The sequence below is a fragment of the Pleurodeles waltl genome, chromosome 7 (genome assembly GCF_031143425.1).
Source record: "Pleurodeles waltl isolate 20211129_DDA chromosome 7, aPleWal1.hap1.20221129, whole genome shotgun sequence".
NCBI classification, from domain to species: domain Eukaryota; kingdom Metazoa; phylum Chordata; class Amphibia; order Caudata; family Salamandridae; genus Pleurodeles; species Pleurodeles waltl.
The window spans coordinates 1138288906-1138314730 of NC_090446.1; the positions used below are offsets into that span (position 1 = coordinate 1138288906).

Below are 25825 nucleotides of genomic sequence, written 5' to 3' on the forward strand. Positions count from 1 at the left end.
AACATGGGCTCCTATGGAGACTGGGGCACTCTGGGCTTATTGCCTGCAGGTAAGTACCCAAGACTTCGGAAGGCAGACCTGGAGGGTTCAGAGGAGCACTGGGGGGCCACATGTAGGCACTAAACATACACCCTCCGCGGCACTGAAGCGTAGGGTGCAAACAAGGTGTTGGGTTTCCAATGATTCTCTATGAATGAACCTCGGGGCTCAGTCAGATGCTGCAGGTGAGGTTCAGGGGGTCGACTAGGGCAAAACACAGGCTGGACAGAGAGGAGGGTCGCCTGCTGAACTTAGCTGCATCGGAGGTGGGGTTCTCGAAGGACTGGGAGGGGTGCGGTGCAATGGTCTTTTAGGCGTCAGATAACTTAATCCGGAGCTTTCTTGGTCAAGGGGGGGGGGGGGGAGTCCTCGGGATTCCCTCTGCAGGCATCATCGTGGAGGGGTGGCGAGGTCAACTCAGGGTGGGTACTTGCTCGGAATCGCCTGGGTAATCCTCTCTAGTTGGTTGGGCCACCTGGAAACGGGCCGTGGGCGTCGGGTGCAGTGGTCAGGACTCACGCATCCGGAGTGGGGCTGGAGTCCTTGGTTGCCGTTTCCTCTTGGACAAGGCCATTGTCCACGGGAGTTCTTGGTCCTTTTGGGTGCAGGGCAGTCCTCTAGAGCTTAGTAGAGGTTGCTGGTCCCACTGGATGCGTTGCTGTTCTTGTGCAGGTTCTATGAAGCAGGAGACAAGCCAGTAGGGCTGGGGCCAAGACAGTTGTCATCTTCCTTTTCCTCTGCTGGGGGTTCAGCTTAGCAGTCCTTCTTTCTTGTAGGTCGCTAGGAATCTGGTGAGCTGGTAAGATGCCCTCTGGGTGCATTTTTCAATAAATCCCACACTGGCATCAGTGTGGGTTTATTGTGCTGAGAAGTTTGATACCAAACTTCCCAGTATTCAGTGAAGCCATTATGGAGCTGTGGAGTTCGTAATAACAAACTCTGAGACCATATACTCAATATGGCTACACTGCACTTACAATGTCTAAGAATAGGGGTATACTGCTCATGCAGCTATGCCCTCACCTGTGGTATAGTGCACCCTGCCTTAGGGCCGTAAGGTCTGCTAGAGGGGTGCCTTACCTATGCCACAGGCAGTGACTTGTGGGCATGGTACCCTGAGAGGGGGGCCATGTCGACTTTGCCTTTTTCTCCCCACCAGCACACACAAGGCAGTGTATATGGGCTTGGTGAGGGGTCCCCCGGGTGACATAATACATGCTGCAGTTCTTGGGGACCTATCCTGGCCACAGGGCCCTTGATACCATTAGTACCTTTTACAAGGGACTTAACTGTGTGCCAGGGGTGTGCCAATTGTGGAAACAAAAGGTACAGATTTTGTGAAAGAACACTGGTGAGGGCCTGGTTAGCAGGGTCCCAGCACACTTTCAATCAAAGCTGGCATCAACATCAGGCAATACGTGGGGGGGGATTAACCATGCCAACAGTGGCACTTTCCTACAAATCCATTCCTACTATCCAAGAATCAAGGCAGGATCTTGTCTCACGATCCAACCTCCCTGCATGTGACTGCTTGGCTGTTACAGATCTAGAATTTGAATTATCAAATATTTCACAAAGCTGTAAAAAGACCCTACACACAGCTAGGGCTGCTTCAACAATAGTAAAGGTTTCTTCTTTAAAGTGGAAAAGGTTTTGCATATGGGAATCGGCAAACAAGATAAATTAATTATCAATGAATTCACATGAAATACCACCTTTTCTGCTGAGCATGGCACACTGTGAGCTAAAGTATTTCTAAATTAGAGTGCGCCTAGTGTGCATTTCTAGGTATCTAAGAATCCCATCTACACCTTCGGTATTCACTAGTAGAGTGATAAAATAATTTATGTAAGGCTAGTTTCATACTTTTCCTTGGTTGTTAAAGAGCCTACCAACATGGGAGTTAAACAGATTATTTTTGTTACAAGAAATTGACAACATAAACCCAAAGTTTGCCGCACATTCCTATAATACCGAGTATTGTATAGGTGCTCATACATTCAAAACATGCCTGTTGTCAAGCATGTGTGTCGGCACAAGAGAGCTTGTGCCAGCAAATTAACTTTATGAGAAGATGAGAATGGAGCACACATAAAAAGTAATAACAATCTGTTAACAATTATAGAATGGTCATAAGTCAATAAGTTGTGTAAGAGAACTGTGATATAAATTCCTACAAAAAGTGGTATCAGTACAAACATTGATAGTTAAAAAGTTAAAGAGGAAATTTTAATTGATAAATCAAAGTCATTTCATTTAATATGTACTAAGAAAAATTGTTGTTTACAAAATGTGACAATACAAATGTAATTCAATATCAAATACCCTATCCATACATGAAAACAATTATTTATACCAGAATAGGACAAAAATATATTCAAATCAACAGAAGAGTAATTAGTCCCTTAGCAAATTCATACAAAGTCCAGCAAATTGATCATAGGGACAGAAAATGTCCACTCTGGTGATATGGAAGCAGAAAGAATTGTCTTCATCCAATAGAGAAAAAAGTTATCCGGTTCATCCAGATTCAGCCGACACGTGTTTCGTCCCAAATGGGACTTTATCAAGGCTTTGAAGATTTCTTTTTTTACTAATCTTTAATTGAAGTTGATAATGTAAGTCCAAAGCTCATCGCAACATCAACATCGAAGTCCAATGTCAATCTAGTACCTAAATATAAGGTGCCTTTAAGCGTTGTGTGTCCTCCGGCGGTCGAACCTTCAGTAACGGCTTCAAAGAGAGTTAAACAGAGCTCTAGGCCAACTGACCAGAGAACCATTTCAACCTATACACTGGGCTTCACTTCAAATCCTATCTTGGAAAACTGTTTTACTTTTACTTGTCACTTCAGCAAGAGGAGTTGGAGAAATTGCAGGCCTTTTCGATTACACCATTGCAGTACTGTCTAATCCAAAGTTAGATACAAAAGATACCCCCATGTTTCCCTTTAATGAACAAGCATTGGCAAGGCCAATAGGTCTTGCCATTGTGAGAGCTATTGGCAGTGCCAATGTTTTTAGTAATGTACAGCAGTGTGGAGCAGATGAGGGTGGAGTAGAGTGGAACAGAGTGGCACAAACTAGAGTGGAATAGAGTAGACTGGCATAGAGTGCGGTGGAGGGTAGTAGAGTGACATGGAGTAGAGTGTCGTAGGATAGAGCGGCACAGGGTGGGGTACCAAAGAGTGGAGTAGAGTAGCACAGAGTGGCATTGTGTGAAGTGGGGTAGAGTGGAGCGGCACAGAGTGGAGAGGCCTGGAGGGACATAGAATATAGGGACATAGACTAGAGGGGCACAGAATAGGATGGCATGGGGTGTGGTGGCAGGAAATGTGGTGGAATAAGATGGTATGGAATAGAGTGGTGTGGAGAAGAGTGGCATAGAGTGGCATAGAGTGGCACAGACTGGAGTGGCAGAGTGCCAAAGAGTGCCGGGATGTAGAGAGACGTGGCACAGAGTGACCGGGGCAGAGTGATGTGACGCAGTGATGTGGCACAGAATGGTGTAAATTACAGTGGAGTGGTGAAGAGATGGGTAGAGTGGTATAGGGTACAGTTGCACAGAGTGGAGTGCCTTAGAGTACAGTGGCATGGGGTAGAATGGCATAGAGTGGAGTGGTGTATTGGGGTGCAGATAGAGTGCCATAGAGTGAGGTGGATAAAGTGGCATAAAGTGATGTGGCGTAGAGTGTAATGGCAGGGAGTGTCGTAGAGTGTGGAATGGAGTAGAGTGACAAAAAGTAGCATTGTGTGGAGTAAAATGGCCCAGATTAGAGTGGCACAGAGTGGATTGGCCTAGATTACAGTGGAGTGGTGTAGGACAGAGTGGAGTGGCGTAGGGTGGACTGTGCTAAGGTGGAGTGGAGTACAGTAGAGTGGAGTGGCATAAAGTGGCACATAGTGGCACAGAATAGTACAGTTGCAGGTGTAAATGATTAAAGCCTCAGTAGAGACAGCAGATAGGGTGAAAGCAGCCAAGAAAGACCACTGCTTCTCCAGGAATAATACAGAAACACTTATAAAATTAAGATGTTTGTTGCAAAGAAAAAAAAACAGAACAACAAAGACAAGGAAGTACACATGTACTTGGTCCATGACCTAGGGAGAAGCTAACACAAGAAAGGAAGGGAAGTCAATGGAAGCTAAGCAATTGAAAGATTGCAAATGAGGGTGACAATGATAACAACTAATGGTATGCTGTGAGCAGGCTGTAAGCCCACTAAATTGTAAACTATCAGCCTCGCAACACAGTGTATGCACTGCGTAGTAGGGACCTAAAAACGGCAAGTTGGCAACCTCAACTCACCCAGAGCTGGGCCACCACTCCTGTTCTTAGAGTCCAAGCATCCCCAGAGTTCAACACGCCTAAGCTAAGGGCGAATGCCAACCAGTATACTACTCTCTGCGTTTGCCAATGAGGAAATAAAGGACCTGCCCAATTTCAACGACACATCTACAGGATCCATGACTTCAGGCAAGGACAGCAGTCATTTATTTGATCACCCAGTAATCTAGTTCATCTGAAGACCATGAGGAAGGAAATGGAGGGGGGACGATGACCACAGAGACAGAGACAAGAGATATCCTAGAGAAGGGACATGAACTGCCAGACAAAAAAGCGAGCACTTGGACTAGCGTACGTTAGATAAATACACATACATTATTTATAGACTATGCATAGGGAAGGTGAAAAATCTGGCAAAAAGATAGCTTGGCTTTCTATAATCACTGAGTCGTGACATGCTTCAAATAAGAAGTCTTGTCACTACAGGATGAAGATAGTGTCACAAGACAGAAGTAACAATGCGTTCTAGATGTTTATGGCTAAGCTCTAATCCCAGCGTGATGACCCTGGATCAAGCAGTACAATGCAGCAGTAAATTGCTGCACCTAGCTATAGATCAAAGAAAAATGCTTGAGGCCCCCATCACTGGGAAGATCTACTGGAGGCTATCAAAAATATAAACACCATTTGAGCTCCAGGTATGGATAGCCTTCCTGTAGAATTTTATATGGAGTATGTGGGGCCCTTACTAGACAAACTGAAGAAGTGTACTTGGAGGTAATGTGTTCCCAACCATGTTGTGAATCCCTAGTGGTGGTAGTTCTGAAGTGTGACAGAGAGCCTATGGACTGGAGATCCTATTATCTGCAGTCCATGATGAACAGGGATAGTAAAAGTAAAATAACTACTGACTAGATTCATGACATTGGATCAGGGAACAGTCTACCCAGACCAGCAGGGATTTATGTCCTATAGAAACACTTTTTGGAATCTGAGGGAGCTCACAAATTTGAAAAGAGATGTAGAAAATTAATTTGGGAAATATCTAGCTGCCTCAATAACTATAGAAAAGGTATTTGATACAGTGAGATGGCAATATCTATTCCTGGTTTTAGTGTTTTAGTGGCCTATAGTATTGGCCCGTTGATGAAAAAGTTGAATAGATTCTTGTATACCCTTCCTTGGGCCAAAGTGAAGACTTGGACTACAATATTGGAGCCCAGCACTTTGGAATGTGGAAGCAAGGAAGGATGGCCGTTGTTCGCTCTGGTGATGGAGTCACTAGGGGCAATCTTGAGCAATACAATGTTGGAATGGAGCCTTTGGATTGGGAACAATACCAATGTGGTTTTGCTGTATGCAGAATACATGTTTGTATACCTTAAAGACCTGGAGCATTCAATCATGTTGCTGCAATACAATCTACTAAAGTTTGCAGCAGTGTTCTGTATTCTTACTGACTGGCAGATCACTAGCTTGTTCTGATGGGAGAAATGGTGAGGGATGGCAAAGGGCTGAGGCAGAATCTGGGTCTGTCTTGGCAGCTAGAACACCTAAATTACTTGGATGTTAGGGTGGTCCTGAAACACAACATTGGAAGAGTAACAGAGGGTCTCAGAGGATTCGAGAAATTATAGAAAAAGCTACTGCTGCTATTAGTGGGCCGTATGGGCCTAGTTACAATAGTGGTGTTGCCCAGATGTTTATATGCTCAACTGGTGAATGATATGGGTGCTGCAGGGGAACTTCCAAGAAATGAACATGCTTATTACCTCAATACTTTGGGCCACATTGTACCCCAGGATTAACTGAGCCACATTGATGCAGCCCTATGAACAGGAGGTGTGGTGCTCCAGGACCTGGGTACATACAGACACCTCACTTACTGTACATGGCATTATGGTTGGTGACAACACAGAGAAGGTCTTACTGATAGGCACCAACAGACATATATATAAGATGAAGAAGAAGAGAAAAAAAAGATTTGCCTGGGACAGGTTGTGCTGATCCCAAAAGCTGACCTTTTATCTCCTTAAGGGTCGATAGTTTGAGCATGCTCATACACAAATTGGAGGTGGAATATTCTGTACCAGTCGGAGGCTCCCTTGTGGTGCCTATAATGTCATGGAGAGGGAGGGAGGGAGAGAAAGACAGAGACAGAGAGAGAGAGAGCGAGGGAGAGAGAGAGAGGGAAGGATGGAGGGGGAGAGAGAGAGGGAGGGAGGAAGGGAAGGGGGGGAGAGAGAGAGAGAGAGAAAGAGTGTGTGTGTGTGTGTGTGTGTGTGTCTCACACACACACAGCTAGGGTTGCAATATGGACAATTCCTAGTTGATGCATGTTTCACACGTGCAAGTTGACTGACATGGGCAGGATTCCTCCAGCATCTCCCGGTGTCTTAAACACCTGTGTAAATAGTAAATTGGTCCCAGAACTGCCATACAATATTTATGCAACATAAAGCAATATGAAACGAGGCTCCTACAACCCGAGATGATGTACGAGAATCTTGTAACATGACTGATTATGGCCTACCTCTCATGGATGTGGAGTGGGCATAAGCATGCAAACCTGTCAAAAATGCAACAAGTAACAGACGGTTCATAGTAGTACAGCTTAAAATATTACATTAGATTTGTATGGCCTCTAACATTCTGCATAAAATAAAAAAATAAAAAACACTCCCAGGCACTGAGATGCCTCAAGTGTTTGGTAAATTAAAAGTAAATTACTATCCTTGTGCCTTTTCTTAGCAAGACAGAGAGTAGCTACTCACTGGTCATAATCTGTAGCACCTACCACAGACACAGAAAAGATGTTGTGAAAGAAGTATTGTCAGAAGAGCATCATCATTCAATGGTGGGAACTTCGATACATACCGAGAACATTACTTTGCTTAGGGATGTGACTCACTCGTTTCTGCCGAATCCAGATGAACTGCCCAATAGTCTCTATTATAATAAGGCTGTACAACAAAGGCACTGCCTATGTATACATGCAGTATGTATGATCAGTAATTCTACAAATGATGTAATAGACACGGTTTTGTGAGAAACCTATGTACATACGAGTACTGTAACATGATGAGCATTTCTTTACATGTTTTAGTTGTTTATCTGGGTATATTTTCAGATAAAATAAAAACTACTCTAAAAAAGAAAGAAATAATCTTCCAGGGGAAAAAAAAGTGGAATTTAATTGGCTAAAAAAATATGACTATGCAACATAGAGCCGCATCTGAAGACAGTGAATTGGAAAGCACCTAGGAACTTATCTGACATTTTGTCCCCGTCATCAACCAGTAAGACTCTTCTGCTACGTAAGGACCAAAGAAAAGCAGTGCTTAACCAAGTCTGGAGGTAAACCACTGCAAATTGATGCGTGTGAATTAATGGAAAAAAACAAAAACGAAGAAACCACATTAGAGGAAAGCAAATCATATACAACCAGTTTTAAAGAAAGCCACTTTTAAGGAAATACAAATAAAACGAAAATTAAAAGGAAACATTTTAAAGGAAAGATAATTAAGGAAAAATACAAAATTACATTGATTTCGGGTCAAGCTTATGGGTAGTGAAGAGTTTTTGGGTTCAGGGATGGTGATGTTTAGGAGTGGTGATGTTTTGTAGGAATCAGAAATAGGTGAAGTTTGTGGTGGTGAGGGTTTTTTCGGGTTCACAGATCAGGGGAGTTTATTGGTGGTGAAGGGTTTTTAAATGTTCACTGTTTATATGTTCACTGATGGGGAACGTTCCCTCTATTTTTTTTCCTCTGTGCGTGGCAATGAAATATGTCTGTGCAATGCAGGTAAGGCTATGTGGACGACTCCCTATGTAAGCAAGCATAGCACTGCAAGCTATTATCTGTGGCATTTGACACTCTAAAGGTCGGCTTGAAATTCAATATTAAACTGTGCAATATAATCCATGTTTTCTAATGTAATTATGTCACAAACAACAATGATCACACCAGCAGCCGCGTAATGACTTTTTTAATTCACAACATGTATGATTTACTCTGATAAGCCAGGTGCAAAATGGTGGATGAGTTTCACATAATTTCACTTTTTGCATTGAAAATGAGTCAGTCAGAAGAAGCCATGAAGGGTGATCCCCAAGCAGGTATAAACTCAACTAGACACCAGTGATTTTTTGGGAGCTTGGAAAAGCCCCTTAGGCAAGGACTACTCCCAATGTTTGGGAATACATTTTGGCCATTTTCTGCCTCCCATGGGAGCAGATTGGCCTTACTAGACACCAGGGATTTAAAATAATATAAGTTGGGGAGTCACCCCTTGCACAAGTGGCCATTCTCTATTATGGATTGATTATTTTGACTGTTTTCTGCCCACCCTGAGGGCATATTGCCCTTATTTAAAGGCCAACATTAGACACCAGGGATTACTTTTTTCTTTTTATTTGTAGGGGTTGGGCTGCCCCACAAGCCCCCCCAAAAATACAGCCTTTTTTTAAATTTGTATCAGTGGCGGCTGCCCAGCATGCGCATGGCTATGCCCCACACCCCCCCCAAAAAAGGGAAACAGTCTTTCTGCCCCCTAGGGCTGCATGTGTGGGTATATATCCCCATCTGCGCCCCCCCCAGGCGGGCAGAAATTCACTTGACTCCAGGAATTACTTTTTTTCTAGGTTGGGGTCTGCCCAGCATGGGCATGGACATGCCCTGACACCTACCCCCGCAAAAATGGGGAAACAGCCCTGCGGACTAAAGCATCTCATCCCATTGGCAAGCAAGAGGGTATCTGATTCTTTTGAGCGTTGTTTTTACAAGTGGGCCAGGAGAGTTTGGCTAACTCCCAGTGTCAACCCACTTGCAATGGTGAACAGCTTCACCTTCTAGACTTGGGTAGGCTGCCACCAAGAAAACCCTACCAGACCCAGACAGTTCTGAAAACTAGACATCTAGGGAAGTCTAGGGTGGTGTGCTTCGCATCCATCCCACACCATTTTCTTACCCACAATGCCCTGCAAACCTCAAATGTTGACTAAAACACACATTTCCTCACATGTCTTTGATGGAAACGTCTGGAATCTGCAGTAATTCACAAAATTCCTACCACCCAACATTGCCCCACTTCTGCCGATAATAATGCTGAGCCACTTGTGTGTTTGGGCCTAGTGCCAGAGACAGGAATACCTCCAACCAATGGCATTAGGAGCCCACAAGCAAGGGCTCCCATGGTCCTTGGTTTGATAAGTTCCTGTCACTGGCACTAGGCCCAGCCACACAAGTTAGGTACCATTTCTATCAGAAGACTTAGGAGAATGCTGGGTGGAAGGAAGTTTGTGGCTCTGTGCAGATTTGAAGACATTCCATCACAGAAATGTGAAGAAAATGTGTTTTTTAGTCAACGTTTGAGGTCTGCATTCTGGGTAACACAATCTGGTGGGAGCTACTCAAGTCACCCCATTCTGGATTCCCATAAGCATACAGTTTTAAAAAATGTACATGTTTGCTTGGTTTAACTAGGTGCCAGATGAGCTAGGACCCAATAATCACAGCTACCCACTTGCAAAAAACTAACAAAAAAAGAAAGAAAAACAAAAGGGGTCAGTTTTCAGTGGAGAAATGTGGTGTACCGATGTTGCATTTTGAGACGTTTCCTGTCTCGGGCACTAGGCCTACCCACTCAAGTGATGTAGCATTTTTATTGGGAGAGATGGGCAAATGCTGGGTGAAAGGAAGTTTCAAATCTCATTTTTAAGTTTCAGACTAAGGAAAGTAATGTGTTTCTGTGAGCTCATAGCACCCACCATCTCTAGCACAAATTTGATTAAACATAACAAACCCCGAACTCCCATTTTTCCCATCCCTCTGGGAACCACAGTGCTACGGAATATACAGATGATGTGGTCTCGTAAGTCTTGATGTGTCGTTCTAATTAGCGCTCACGTAGTTGGAATCGGCATCAAGCTCCGTTAATTGGAGTAGGCAGAGATATCTGGAGCAGGTAAGCTCATGAAATTCAGAGGACAGCAAGACAAGAAAGGGACGTCAGAGGTCATCATATGAAATGCCCTGTGAGGACAGGGCTAGGGTCAACCTTTTCATCCCTAATATGTACCAAAGGGGATGGAGCCAGTCGTGGTGAGTAGGGTTCTGTCCTGAACCCCAATACATCAGGATGTTTTGCAGGGCCACCCCCAATGCCAATCAGATTTGTCTCCCCCTGTGGGATTTGAGTGGGAAGGTAAGAGCATTGAGTAACCCCAAGATAGTATAGGCAGGGAACCGCAGAAGTTGGATGTGAGGGTGACTATCGATATCATCAATTGTGCCCAATAAGAGGTAAGTTTTGGGCACTCCCATATTATGTGCAGTAAGGTACCCGGAAGACCACAGCCGCACCAGCACTCAAGCTTGGTCAAGGGGTTCCCCTGGTGCAGTCGAACTGGTGTGAGGTACCAATAGTGATTTTGGTGGCAGATTCAATACTTGCCGTGTTACGGGCTGTGTTGTGCACAGTAATATATGTCTCCCCCATTCCTCCTTGGTCAATGAGATTGGTCCACCGGATTTCCAGTGTTTCTGGTGCATCAATTTGACCTGTGGGATGGGGGAGCGTAAAAGGTCTTAGACTTCAATGATGAGGCATCTATCTGACGTCTTGGTGATCAGTCACTTTTCAAATGTAATGAGAGCATGCTGGGCCCCCGGGAGGGCTGTAGGGTGCATCACCTACTGCCTAATTTGGAGGCAGTGTAGTTGTGTGAAGGAAAGGGGTCCCACTATATCAAATAGATGGCCTATGGATCGACAGCCTGCTCGTTGCCAGTGATGGAAAGCTGTTGGGTATAACACCGGCGTGAAGTCCTCATTACCAAATATTGGTGTCAGCGGGGAGGGGAACGAGGTCAGACCTCCTCTCATACCGACTCTGTACTAGATCTCCACAGACGTTGTAGTAATAGGAGAGAGGCAGAGGCTTCTTGGGTGGGCACGCTTATGAAGAAAGGGAATTTTCCAAAGGTGTTGTCCTGCTACTGCCCTATCCATTACCAGCCAGTGCTTTTCGGACTCTTCCTGAGACCATTTGAGCAGAAACCAAAGTTGTGCCATCTGGAAACGGTGTAAGAGATTCGGGATGCCCAGGCCACCCTCTCTTGGGGGTCTATAGCTCAACTCCCTCCTCATACGGGAACAGCTATAAGCCCATACAAAGCGGTTCAGGTCATTCTGCAGGGCCTGAATGGTATTGGCTGGGGGTGCAACCGGCAAAGTCTGAAAGAGGAATAGAATCCTAGGTAGAACGGACATCTTCAGGGCAACCACTCAACCAAGCCAAAAGGGGAGGTCAGCTCTCCCCCTAGCAAAGTCTGTTTTCACATGGTGGTGCAACATCTTATAGTTAAGACGAGCAATCTCATGAGCCATGGAGGCCTTTTTGTATACTCAAGTAGGGGATAGAAGAAGATGCCCATTGTATCTGTTCGCTGCGGGAAAGGACCCGTTGCGTATCCGGCGTGAGGGAAAGGCTGAGAGCTTGGGATTTGTGCACATTGACCGGGAATCCTGCCACCTGTCCGAAAGACTCAAGCTCCTTCAAAAAGGCTGAGAGTGAGATAGAAGGTTCCTTTAAAGCCATCAGGACATCGTCCCATACATACTGATGGTATGCTTTTTACCGCCAAAAGGAATCCCTTTAATCACCAGGTTGTCCCAAATTCTCTGGGCCAAGGGCTCAATCTATGATGCAAAAAGCAAGGGTGAGAGGGGGGCACCCTCTAGTGAATCCTAGTTTGTTTTAATGGGAAACAGGATTTAAGTTTAGCTTTCGGCTTGCAGACTCGTCACCGTCACCTAGTGACTTTTACCCTACTTAGCTTGCTCTGTTTTAGCACATTTATTTAATTAAATATTTTACGATGGCTGCCTTGTTTTTAGTTAGGCCCATGTTTTAGTTTCATGTTATCAGTGTCACTGCGCTAAGGCGTCAATATCAAGTGACAAAGATAAACAAACTGTAGGTTTTCACATTTGGTACTTTTCCTCTTCACGACTTCGAGGGAATTGTTTATATAAATTACCGTCCCAAGCATGTCTTGTTATCTATTGTTTGGAACAGACCTAAGTCAGGGGTCTGAGCAGATCTGTATAAATGCACCTCACTTAGACAGATAGGGGGATTCCGAACAGATGCCATTGCTGCTATCGATGCTGCAAGTCACCTTGACCCTGACCCAGTCTTCGTGTCCCTACAGAGTCTGAGCTAGAGACCTTGTTCCAAGGTAATGAGGGATGGGGGCCCTTCTTATGGACATGGCATTGGCAGATTAGGTTTAACATGCCTAACTCTCTTTTAGGTTAGAGATTAGGTTTACATTATTAGGGTATTAGGACATATTTCACACTTCATGTCATTGCAAGATGGTGGGGGTCTTTGTATTAATGACTATTGTTTTTACCATTCTGTTTCTTGCACTGTTCATTATCCTAATCATTGCAGTCCATGCAACTTATCGCAGATTGCAGTTTTGCTAAATAAAACCTATTGAAACTTTACTTCATCTTCTTCATTGCCTGTGTTTGATTGAGACATGTTGTTCATGTGAGAAAGCGGTAATCTCCGAGTCCATGCGTAAAGGCTGCCACAAATCACCTTTTACTGTTTGGGTTTTTGTTGAGGTGCTGCTTGTGAGCCGAAGGGTTAGGACGACAGTTGCGACTTGTTGTAGGATTGCCGTAATCGCCTGCAAATATTAGTACCATCATCCTTAAACCAGCAGTCCTGCCCACAGCAATAGTCCAACTACGACAACCCCTGCCCTGTGCGTCAGTGGATGGGAAAGAGAGCTGATATCTGTCTGTTCACCCTGACAGTTGCGACTGGAGTACCATAATTGTTAAGGACCCATGAGCAAAAGCGATCCCACAGTCCAAGTTGTTTAAGTGCAGCCTCCAAGTATGGCCAATGGATCCGGTGTAATGCCTTTTCAGCATCCACTGCTAAAAGCATTTGAGCTCTGTTGGAGCGATGGGCCTTGTCAATCAAATGCAGAATTTGCTTTGTTTTATCTCTGCATTGGCAATGGTGAACAAAGCCTGCCTGATCTGGGGCGATAAGATGAAGCAGAAGGGGTCCCAAGAGAGCTACCAAGATACCAATGAAAAGTTTGATCTACGTTCAAGAGGGAGATAGGCTGGCACGAAGCGCAGTGGCACTTAGCTTTACCCAGTTTGGGGATGACCATAGTGGAGGCATCCAGCATAGAGGGGGGGGGGGGACCGAGGCTGGCTCCTTTATCAAACTGAACAGTCGGGTGAGGAGGAGGGCCAGAGGTGAGTAGAAAGTCTTTTAAAAGAATGCAGGAAAGCCTCCTGGCTCTGGTGATTTAAGTAACTTCTGTTTGGCAATGATCAAGATCACCTCCTACACCTGCATTGGGTGATCCAGGTCAGACGCCTGCGTAGATGTTAGCTTCGGAGTACGGGATTCCTGGCGATAAAGTGCCAGTGCATCTTTGGGTAGGTCCTGCTCCGCGTATAGTGTCTTATACAAATCTTGGAAGGCAGAGGTGATTTGGTCATCGCCAGTGCACTCCGAGCCCTCCTCAGCAAGTATAGCCAGAACTCCAGCAGTTTGTTGTTGCATCCTTAGCCTGTTTGCTACGAGATGGCCACATATGTCTCTGCCAACATAAAAGGATTGGCGAAGTTGAAGTGCTGCGTACTCCGCCCAATCAAGGTCAATACCCACCAACTGTTGCAGAGAGGCTTCTAGCTGATGCCAAATCCAGGAAGCCCTGGTTCGTTTGTGAATGTATTCAAGTTCCAGAACCTGCAGTGACAACAGTTCTTCCTTGTCCTGTCAAAGTTTGTTTTCAGCTGCGGGGGTTGCAATCAGTTCTCCTCGGACTACTGCTTTCAAGGTGTCCGATAGAGTTGAAATAGAGACATCAGGAGTGTTGTTTACCGCAAGGAAGTCCACTAGAGTTTTATTAAGTTGCTGGATAACCGCTGGTTGATGCAGAAGTGTCTCTTGCATTAGCCAGGGTCTAGGGAGGGTCCTCAGAAGTGGAAAGATCATGGGGAGGGACACTACAGCATGATCCGATAATGAGCGTGGTTCAATCTCGGAGGCCGTAAAAATGGATCAAAGGGCAGAGGTGCCTAGGAAGTAGTCTATGCTGGCATATGTTTTATGGGCATGGGAGAAAAATGAGTAGTGGTGCGTTTGCAGGTGTAGGGTATGCCACATGTCCCCTGGATCCACTTCCTCTAACGAGAGCGCACGAGAGCGCACGAGAGCGCACGAGAGAGAGAGAGAGAGAGAGAGAGAGAGAGACGCAGTGGGACCTTGGCGCTGGGCAGACCTATTTAGGTCACTGTTAAATACCAGATTTAGGTCACCCCTAGGAGCAAAAGGCAGTCCTGTGTGGTCATGACTTCAGCCACTGTGCGGCATAAAAAGGGTTAATTGTCCCTCATTAAGCGTGTATATAGTCCCAAGTGTAAAAGTGTGGTTACCCAGGGGCACTGAGTGGGCGAGCAGCCTACCTTTAATTTCAGCCCATTTCGGACCTATCTTGCTGCTTAAAGAACTGGACAACAAAATCGCAACCCTCGATGTTTTGGAGGAGCTGCAAGAAAAAAATTGAGTGGGGAGGCCCTAGATCGCATTCTATGCCAGTCACTAGCCAGTAGGTGTGTTTGTTTCCTGGAGTAGACAGATGTGTGCCTCAGAGTGTTCGAGGTAGGAAGGTATGGCCCAGCACTTAACAGGGTTATTAAGATCTTTGACATTAAGGGTGAGTATCCGTAAATTATGTTGCATAAAGTCAGTGTGAGAGACTCCTTATGGCATTGCTATCTATGTCCTAGTGGATGTGTCGGTATGTGTCTAGCTTGGCCAGGTGCAGGGAGAGATAAGTGACATACTGGTGGTAATGGTGGTCCGAGACTTAACTTTGGGTTCCCTTCAACATAAAACACAAAAGAATAAGAACAAATTTAAAAATCAATGCAAAAACAAAAATCTCTGTAAGTGATGTAGAGTCTGTATAATAAGAGGCATGCAGAAGTAGAGTTGTATGCACTGCCCTGATTGTCCTGCTAAACCTGGGATTTGTGTGCCCAATTGTTTTAGAATGTACCACATGAAAAATAATTGTTGGGAGCACTAGTGAGCGTTGCCTGATCTGTATCATCGTTTTATATTTTTTGTTCAGTTTCAGTTGGCATTAGTGTGATGTATTTAGTTACAGTTGTTGTGTTGGTAGGTTTGTATTTACTTACAGTTGGTTTTTGGTTTTTTTTTTGTTAAAAAAATTTGACGGCAGTATGCTTGGACTGGCGCTTGGGTGGTGGTGTGAGTAAGCTGATGCTTGGCTGGCGGTGCAAGTGAGCTGATGCTTGGCTGGCAGTGCAAGTGAGCTGACGTTTGGCTGGCAGGGCAAGTGAGCTAGCGCTTGGCTGGCAGTGCAAGTGAGCTGGCGCTTGGCTGGCAGTGCAAGTGAGCTAGCGCTTGGCTGGCAGTGCAAGTGAGCTGGCGCTTGGCTGGCAGTGCAAGTGAGCTGGCGCTTGGCTGGCAGTGTGTGAGTAGTGACTTGTTGCGGGTCATTATCCACTCTGCTAGCCAAACAAGTCCACTCACACTGTCAGCCGGTGTGATTGCTGTGTCAGGTATGTCGGCATATGAAAGTGCTGGGCCTTTGAATGGCACTATGAGTATTGTAATGTGCTGGTCCAGCGGCTGGCGGATTGAATGGTCCTGTGTGTCACAAATGAAAGGTGTGTGAAAGGACTGTAAAGCAGTTGGTGCCTGGATGTGGCTGTACAGCTCACGAGCTGTGAGCCACTGGTTCAGTTTTTTGACCTTTCAATTATTAACAATTCATTTCATTTTTGTGAAATCTCTTCTTAATAAAATATTATACATTGAACCATCATTCACCCTCGTGCCAAATCCAACCAGTGTGTGCTTGATAAATATATGGTTGTGCAGTAATAAATGTCTTTCTCTGCCAACGTGTACATTGTCTCATGTCATGAATGTTGTTATGTGCTGGGCCTGGGGCTGGGGGGGGGGGTGTGAATGATCTTGTGCGCGCCACGTATGAAAGGAGTGTGAATGGTCTGTAAAGCAGTTGGTGCCTTGTTGTGCCTTTACAGCTCATGGTAAGAGCCACACAAGTCACTGAATCCTGAATTCCACAAGGTGCAGAGTTTTAATTTTTTTTTACAGGTTTGCTAGGTTTCCCTAGGTGCCTGCTGAGCTGGAGCCCAAAATCCACAGCTAGGCGCACTGCAAAACAAGTCAGTTTTCAGTGGAAAAATATGATGTGTTCACGTTGGTCTTTGAGGGCACTAGGCCTACCCACACAAGTGAGGTACCATTTCTATAAGGAGACTTGGGGGAATGCTGGTTGGAGGAAGTTTGTGCCTCCCTTCAGATTCCAGAAGTTTGCATCAAAGAAATGTAACAAAATGTGGTGTTGTTTAGACAAATGTGGAGGTTTGCATGGGATTCTGGGTACAAAAATGTGGTAAGAGCCACACAAGTCATCCAATCCTGGGTTCCCCTAGGTGTCTAGGTTTTTAAAAAATTTAAAGGTTTGCTAGGTTTTCCGATGTGCCGGCTGAGCTAGAGCCCAAAATCCGCAGCTAGACAAATTGCATAAAAAAGGGTCCGTTTTCAGTGGAAAAATGTGATGTGTCCACATTGCATTTTGGGCTGTTTCCTTTCATGGGCATTAGGCCTAACCAAACAAGAGAGGTAACATTTTTATTGGGAGACTTGGGTGAACACAGAATAGCTGAACAAGTGTTATTACCAATTGTCTTTCTCTGCCTTGGCGCCTTCCAAACGTATGACCGTGTGTAAGAAAGAAGTCATTTTGAGAAATGCCCTGTAATTCCGATGCTAATATGGGTACCCATAAATTCAGAGATGTGCAAGTAACTACTGCTTCTAAACTCCATATTTTGTGCCCATTTCGGAAATACATATGTTTCCTGTATACCCATCTTTCTCTCTTTACAGTTTACCAAATGAATTGCTGCATACCCAATACACAATGAAAACCCATTGCAAAGTGCAGCTCATTTATGGCCTCTAGGTACCTTGGGTTCTTGGTGAACCTACAAGCCCTATATAGCACGGCAACCAGAAGGCTCCAGCAGACGTAACGGTGTATTACTTTCGAGAATCTTCCATAGCTGGAAAAAGTTACAGGTAAAAATGTAGACAGAAATGGCCTTTTTTCAACTCAATTTCAATATTTTTTTATTTCAACTGTTACTTTCTATAGGAAAACCTTGAAGGATCTACACAAATGACCACTTGCTGAAATGTCTACTTTTCAGAAATGTATAGGTTTCTGGGATCTACTATTGGAAAAATAGAGTATGTCCCAGTAAAATGCCAAAACTGAGTTGAAAACTTAGTTTTTCTGATTCTAGCCTGCCTGTTCCTGAAAGCTGGGAAGATGGTGATTTTAGCACCACAAACCCTTCGTTGATGTCACTTACAGGGGAAAAACAGAGGCTTTTTCCTGCAGCACTTTTTTCCCATGTTTCAAAAAAAAAAAAAAAAAATGTAGCTGTATTTTGGCTAATTTCTCAGTCCCCTCCATAGGAATCCAGAAATCCTGGGTACTCTTAGAATCCCCAGGTTGTTGGAAAAAAGGATGCAAATTTGGCGTATACAGCTTATGTGGAAAAAATGTTATGGGGGCCTAAGTGCAAACTACCCCAAATAGCCAACAAAAAGGCTCAGTACAGGAGGAGGAAAAGGCTTAGCATAGGAGGGGGAAAAGGCTTAGCAGCAAAGGGGTTAAAACAAGTCATTCTTCTCATCTACCACCCACGGAGCCACGGCTGAATTACAAGGTGTCTCAGATGATACGAATGGAAACGTCTGTTGAAAACACCTCTGTTGCATAGCTGCACAATCTTTGATCCCAAAGAGCATTCCTATGCCCCAGTCACCTGTTATTGTGGTTGTACAGTAAGTACCTCACTTCGTATTAGGAGCAGTGTGCATGCTACTAGAAAGTTACTGGGCGGGGATGAAAGTTAATCTGCATGCACACAGACTAATGTGAACATAGGCGATGGATAAAGTTTGGGGGTGGTGAATTGTTTTTAGCATTCAGGAATATGTGGACTTTACAGGTGGTGGGGTTTTAGGGATCTAGGAAAGGTGGAGTTTATGGGCAGAAAACGTTTTAGGGTTGAGGAATAAGTGGAGTTTAGGATGGCAAGGGATCTTAAGGGTTCAGTGATAGGTGGAGTTTGGATGTAGAAAAGGTTTTTAGGGTTCATGGATGGGGGAGTTTAGGGATGGTGAAGGGTTTTTAGGGTTCAGGGAAGGGTGAGATTTATGGGTTGGGTGAGGGATTTTAAGAACTCGGGATGGGTGTGGTGTAGGCATAGAAAAGGGTTTTTAGGGTTCAGCAAGGGCTGGGGCTTAGGGGTATGAGTGGATCCAGGGTTCATGATAGGTGAAGCATAGAGGTAGAAAGGGCTTTTAGAGTTCAGTAATGGGTAGAGTTTAAGGGCCAGGTTGGGTGTAGTTTAGGCATAGTGAGCGTTTTTTAGGGAGCAGAGATTGATGGTGCGTATGGGTAGTGAAGAATCAGCGAATTAAAGGCATCCAATGTAATAGTTTGACAATGTAAAAGAGATAAATCCGCAAAAATGTCCCCTGAAGTAAAGCACTGAAATAGGCAACCTTTTGCAAAAATGTTTCTGAAAGTGAAACCTGAAACCATTGCATTTACATGTTAAAGGAATAGGCATGGATTAGCCAATTTAAAAAAAGATACATTCTATGGATTGGTTTCTATGAAATGGTTAATGCCATTTATCCTGAAAATGTCCAGATGTGGAATGAACTTCCCAAAAGCCTGAGAATGGACCTCGTATTGACAACTTTGAAAACCAAAAAACAAACAAAAAGACAAACAATACCTGCTATAACTTTTATATTTGGATAGCGTAGCACACTTTTTGGGCTCTGCCGGTGTTCTTCTGTTTGCATTTAAATCTTTCCAAGGTATGGCTTGTTATTATTCGGTTTTATTGTTGACATTTTTATGTGCATCATCTTGTTTCTTCTAGCACTGCTTTGCATTATAAATAAAGTGAACTAAATGAAACTGACCATCTTCCAGAGACAATGTGAGCCCCAAACAAGTACTATTAAGATACTTAGGCCCTCATTACAACCTCAGTGGTCTTCACAGAAGACCGCCGAGGCTGCGGGCACAAGAATACCGCCAGTGCTGGTGGTATTACTGGCTCCCTATTTCGACTTTTCCGCTGGCCCAGCGAAAAAGTCACATCAACATTGCTGCCGGCTTGTAATAGAGCCAATGGCAATGCTGATGTGCAGCGGGTGCAGTAGCACCCGTCGCGCATTTCACTGCCCGAAATTCGGGCAGAGAAATGCGCAATGGGGCTATGCCAGGGGGCCCCTGCACTGCCCATGCCAAGTGCATGGGCAGTGCAGGTGCACCCCAACTCCCCCTTACCGCCAGCCTTTCCATGGCCAGGCTGGCAGTCAGGGACTCAATCTCCAGGCTTGCACCGCTGCCCTAGGGATTATGACTGCCAGGCTGAAGCCTGGCGGTATAGTGGAGGGGCCGGCGGTATGGCCGGGGATATTGCATCACGGTCATAATAGCTGGCGGAACACTGCCAGCCTGTTGGCGGTGTTACTGCCAGCTTACCGCCGGCCGCCAGGGTTGTAATGAGGCCCTTAATCTGACAACTGTATTTCCTTAAGGCTCCAATGACTCCAAAACTTCTCCAAGTCATTCATCATACTAAATGTCACTCTGGAAAAACGACACTCGCAATGTTACCCGAGCAGCCTCTGCATTACATACCGAGAAACAACCAATATTGTTGATAGGATAAAATGTGTAAGCCAAAACCAAGAAACCCAGGCAAAAGACTGAACCTCATCCGTAACAGTCAGAACTGCCAGCTTTGTCATGGCCTTTACTAAACCTCAGCTGCATATCTTTTACAAAGTGAGTCCCAAATAATTAACACCATGCTCATTAAACTTACATTTGTCATTTTTGGACTAAACTACTTCTCTTCAGTATCTCAAAGATTTTTCCAGGTCATTGTTCATACTCGTATTCACTTCAACCACAAATAAATATGACACCGTGGAAAAAGGATACCCTTGTAACCCAAACAGCCCCTGCACTGCACACTGGGATACATCTGATGTTGTTAGTTCTCAAAAGACATAAGCTGAAACAGAGAAGTCATTAATGGCATGAAAAAGTATTTAAAATGGCACAAACACTGTGTGCAAAAATGTATCTAGATGTTCAATGAGTGGTTCACTGTGGTAAATCATTCTGCATGATCTATCATTTTCAACATTGTATTAATGTTCAGCAATAATAGATGCCTATCCACTGAAATATTTGTGTTGGTGTTAAAGATTCCCATCCATGCAAATATTCCCATCCACCTTGCAAACAAACACGTATGGAGCAAACCAGTCTGAAGCCTCAATTTACTCAGTAAAACCGAACTATTAGTAGAACCCTACTAAATGTCACGGTGTTGTATTGACGCAAAGTCTTGAAGAGGTGTCAGCTGGCCCAGTCTTTGATCTTGACTACAGCCTGCCAGGGGGATCTTTAAGCTTAATAAAGCTTGTATGTTTGCACATTTCCCTATACAAATTGCTTCATAAGTCTCACCTTTACTTGTGTACCCACTGCCACTGGGTACCATGTGTAAAGAGTTGGCCAAATCCTCCTGGAGCAACTTTGAAACCTTGGAAAGAATTTCGACAATGGGCGCCACCTTCTGACTGAGTGGGAACTCGACAGCCGGCAAAGTCACAGGTGCCCCCGGGATGGAAAGCAGAGGGAACATCTAGATGAAAGCAATTCACAGTAGTTACAAGTATTTTTTAGGCCTGTCTGTGAAACGAAGGAAAATGCTCTACAGCAAAACACATTTTTAGATATCTGAAAAGAGGTCCAAAGCATTCCCATAAGTTTTTGGTAGACATCAGTAAAACATGTGAAACAATCTCTCTGCAGGCAATAAGAAAAATACCCAAGCACAGTAGAGAGGTCTGACAGCAGGTATCAGTCAATGCTCCAGAACATTACCATCTGAAGGAATCAGGAAATATTCATTAACAGTCCTGGGGCCTGGCCATATACTTGCGTATGCACATGAGGAAAATCCCCCCAGAATTTCACAGGTTTTGTATGCGTCTCAGATGCTTCAGAACTGCTTTTTTAAAGTGCTAACTTAAATTGTACTGTGAAAATTACATATGCAATTTCTGTAGGGGGCACAGTTTGCTCATTGGAAGCAAATTCCATATCTCAGGGTCACTGCAGATGTGTGCACTTGGTCCAGAGACATCCGGTCTTAACGTTACAACTGAACCGATTCATTGTATCAAGATTTGAAACAGGAGACGGCTCATGGGATCAAATAACGGTTTGCTTGATATATGGATCAACATGTGTAAAGGCTTCCAAAAGTAGTGCTTGGCCACCTTCATTATTTGATGGCACACGTGATCCCTTTCCTTATCCCAATGTCTATAGCAAAGACAACATACCTGAAGAAAGGCTACATCATCTGAGCAGCCTAAAAGTTCTTCTGCCTTCATACGGTGCTGCATCAGGGCATCCTTGCGGCTTTGCAGCTCTTCCAAGTTCGACTCTGCCTGCTTCAGTGCCACAAGCGTTACTCCTTGTATGACCTCCTCTGATAGGGCCTGGCACTCCTCTAGTATTCGGTGCAGCTTGGCAAAACGCTCAGCTATCCCCACAATGAACTTGTCAGAGTTGTCCTGGGCAAAATGAATGATAAAAGAATGTTCAATAGCCTAATGTACAGTGCATAACCATTACAAATAACTAAGGGGTAAGCAAGCAGACTCGATAAAGTGCACAGTGTATACTGATAAACAGTACTTACGCAAAACAACGTGCAAGTATAGAGCAGCAGATTCTATTTCATGCACACAGTGTAAGGGATATGTGCGGACTACAAGTAGCTAGAACACATCAAGATATGTACCTTATGTATTCTAGTATACAGTTTGAGATATATACAGCACGGGGCTAGGGTATACCAGGACAAACATATTACAAGGGAGAAAGGTACAGAAGCTGATTAAATGATGTATAATGCATTGCCCATGGATGCATTACAAAGTAACATTGCATGGCTGAACACAAGTGTATCCTAAAATACAGTAACTATACATTATGAAGAAACAGGGTGCAAAAGTACATGAGCACAAAGCATTTGCACTCCTAACACATATACATTATAAAGGATTGGATGTCAGGAGAGAGGTCCTCTGCATGACTTTGAAAAGCAATGTGGTGCCCTTCATTGATCTTTTCCTGACCGACTTTTTTTCCCCCGCTGCACTCAGCAATCTGGAAGCTGATTGGAGGTGTTCGATTAAGAGACTGCTGCATATTCAGTGTATGCCTAACTGTAGTTGTTCCAAAAGTATATTTTAATTGATTTATAAACCAATGTTCAACAGTTCTTTTTTCCAACAAAAATACGTTCCGCTTCCTTTTTGAAAAAAACTCGGAATTTTGAACGTCTTAATGCCTTATATGCATGCCTTTAGCACCTTCCGCAATACCAGCCCCATATGATACCCAAAACACTGCAATCACTCCTCCTCCCTCACCCCCAACACTGGTGTAGCCACCCAAAACACTTACATTCGAATTCTGTCTAATTTTCCGAAACTCTGGATAGATAAGTGATATATACAAAATACAAAAACTAACTGCACAGCAGGACCACTATTTTGGCCAATATCTCTCTTCCTGTAATCGGAAGTGGCAGTGTTTTCCCAATTCACGGATTACCACATGTACATTAAGGGTGTGCCATCACTCAGCGTTATATGCAATTTTAAATCTCAGATAAGGAAAGAGTTACATCCGTAAACCAGATGAATAAACTGACTTTCTTTACTGCACTGCTGACGATTTGGTCCTTGTTGAATCAATTTATGCAGGGTCAGAGGGGTCATACACACTACACTATACTCTATGTACTACTGTGGAATAGTGTTTTTAAACTGTGGGTCGCCAGCCGATTTTTGGTGGGACACGAAAGATCAAGCAATAAACAAAGAGGCCTTTGAATTCTATATCTATTTTACACATTTGCTGCCTCACAGACAGCGGTCAAGTGTGAGCCTATGTTTCCTGACAAACTGAAGCTATTTTTTTTTTTTTCAACATGGGATTGATGTTTAAAAACTCCTCACACTTTACAGGTAGGGAAAAAAAATAATGTGAATTTTGTGACAAACTTGCTGGGATACGGGCAATGTGAAAGGAAAGGCTATAGGATGTAATTGTTGTTACACAACATGTAAATACCTGTACATAAACTGAACACATTCAGCCTTTACGAAAGCAAAAGTGAAGTGTGATAGAAAAAAAGATTTTTACAGGATCAAAACAAATCAAGACTCTTTACTTGGTGATGGATGTACGATAAATGTTCATTGAAACCAGATTTCCATCCTTCATCTTTTGTGTACAATACAGTTCTGTCAGTAAAATGTATGTTGGTGTAAATTTAGAACCCATTTCAATGGAAAATGTACTGTCTGTAAAAGACAGGGCGATACCATACGATGCTTTAGTTACATTAAAAAAATAATAATAATAAAAAAAAATTACAAAACGCCCGTCTCATGTCCAAAAAAAAGCTAGATGGGTCGTGAAAGTTTGGCCTTCTAAATAAATAAATAGGGCTGTGGGTTCTAAAGAGTTTGGAAAGCACTGCCTTATAATATGTCAATCAAAATCTAGCATTACTTGATGTTTTTTCTTAAACTAAGTCTAGTGCCCTATTCCATTCTACATCTGATAGAGGGGGTCCAGAATCTCCACACCAGTTGCTGCTGCTTTTCTATTCAAGTGTTTGTACATCTCTCCCAATGGATGCATTTAACACTGAAGCAATTACCCTGCCCCTAACCATAACCAGCAGTGACAGCATGTGTGACAACACAAGAGACGTACCACCATAATCCCACGTGGCTGATGTGGTTTTGCGTAGCTCACCATACTGGAATTTGGGAATGAGTATAGTTCTAGCACTGTTTCGATCAGTATAAATGGTCTACCGACTACAGGTCCTCCATGTCAACAGAATTATTGCTTATCCATCTGGAAAGATCTATATACTTTGAGATCGCCATAAACTTTGGCAACGACCATAAGGATGCTGTGAGGCACATCGGGCCTGTTCATGAGCTTCTGCATTTTCTAGTAGGTTCATTCATATTACAATAGTACTATTCCCATACTGAAAAATGCTATTTAATTACTGACCTACATATGGAAGGTCTACGTCTCTGCCTCTTCTATTTTTTATGTGCAGATGTACATATGGCCAAGCACTGGTACTGGAAACTCTTTCCGATACAAAATAATGTTGGACGGGACTTAAAGTGACACCGTGAAGGAAATAATATTAAAATATAACTATTAATTTTGACTTCTTAAAAAAATATATCAATGTAATTAAAATGTTTAAAATATTACATCTAAAAAAAAGTTATTTTATTGTAAATGTAAAGATTTTATACAAACCAGTAATTTGTACAGCATTAAATAAATACATCAACATTTTACTTTAGGTTGATTTATTTTAATAAATCTTTAAAAAATAATTTCATATATTCAAATTAAATATTTCATTCAAAATTAAATAGTGCAAAATAATGTTTATTACTTTGTTCTACACTTAAAATACATAAACTTAATTTACATTATCTTAACAACATTGTAGTAATTGTTTAACTTTAATATACCTTTTTTCTATACTTTGGATTGTATCTATGCATTTGTAAATTTGGCTTCATCCCCTGAAAATTGTATGCCTGCACTTTATAGTAAATTTACACTTTTTAATGGTGACTAGCCAATGTACACATTTCTACTGAAGTCAGTAGGTCTGCCATCAATTTAGTGTCTTAGATTCCATCCTGTGAGAACCAACCAAGTATGAACTAGATTTCTTCCCCTACATAGTAGCTTTCAGGATCTGGAATTAATTTGTTGACCTCCTTTTAAGTGTCCGTGTTTAAGCATACCAGTAATTTTAATCCTACTTCTACTCATCCAAGCCACTGATACTTTTAATAGCGGAATATATATATATATATATATATATATTATATATAGAGAGAGAGAGAGAGAGAGAGCGCGCATTTAAAAACACAACAAGCATTAGCAAAGTCAACATCTCTTGCCTAAAAAAACACTGGTAAAGCCAATAGATGCCAGCCTTGCTGTACAGCATCCAGATGTTGTGCTGCACGACTAAAGAAATTAAGTTAAGAAAATACAAGCTAAGTGATATAAAGTTGAATACAACGTTCTTTTCTTCAAGCTTCAGACTTTATTTTCATCTCCACTGCTTCAATTCTTCATGCCCTCCACACAGCCCTTTTGTTCACCTTCACCTCACAGCTTCACCAGTGATCTC

The 25825-nt window shown here is 43.4% G+C and overlaps 1 protein-coding gene across 1 annotated transcript in view; it reads right to left on the minus strand.

Annotated features, from left to right (window-relative positions):
* LOC138246028 (E3 ubiquitin-protein ligase TRIM65-like) overlaps nt 1–25825 on the minus strand; it is a 134491-nt gene that overhangs the window by 40051 nt on the left and 68615 nt on the right. Inside the window, exons 3-4 of the mRNA XM_069200191.1 lie at nt 21900–22133; nt 21016–21193 (exon numbers count right to left, since the gene is read on the minus strand). Of these exons, the coding sequence (XP_069056292.1) occupies nt 21016–21193; nt 21900–22133 (412 nt within the window). The remainder of the gene's footprint in view (nt 1–21015; nt 21194–21899; nt 22134–25825) is intronic.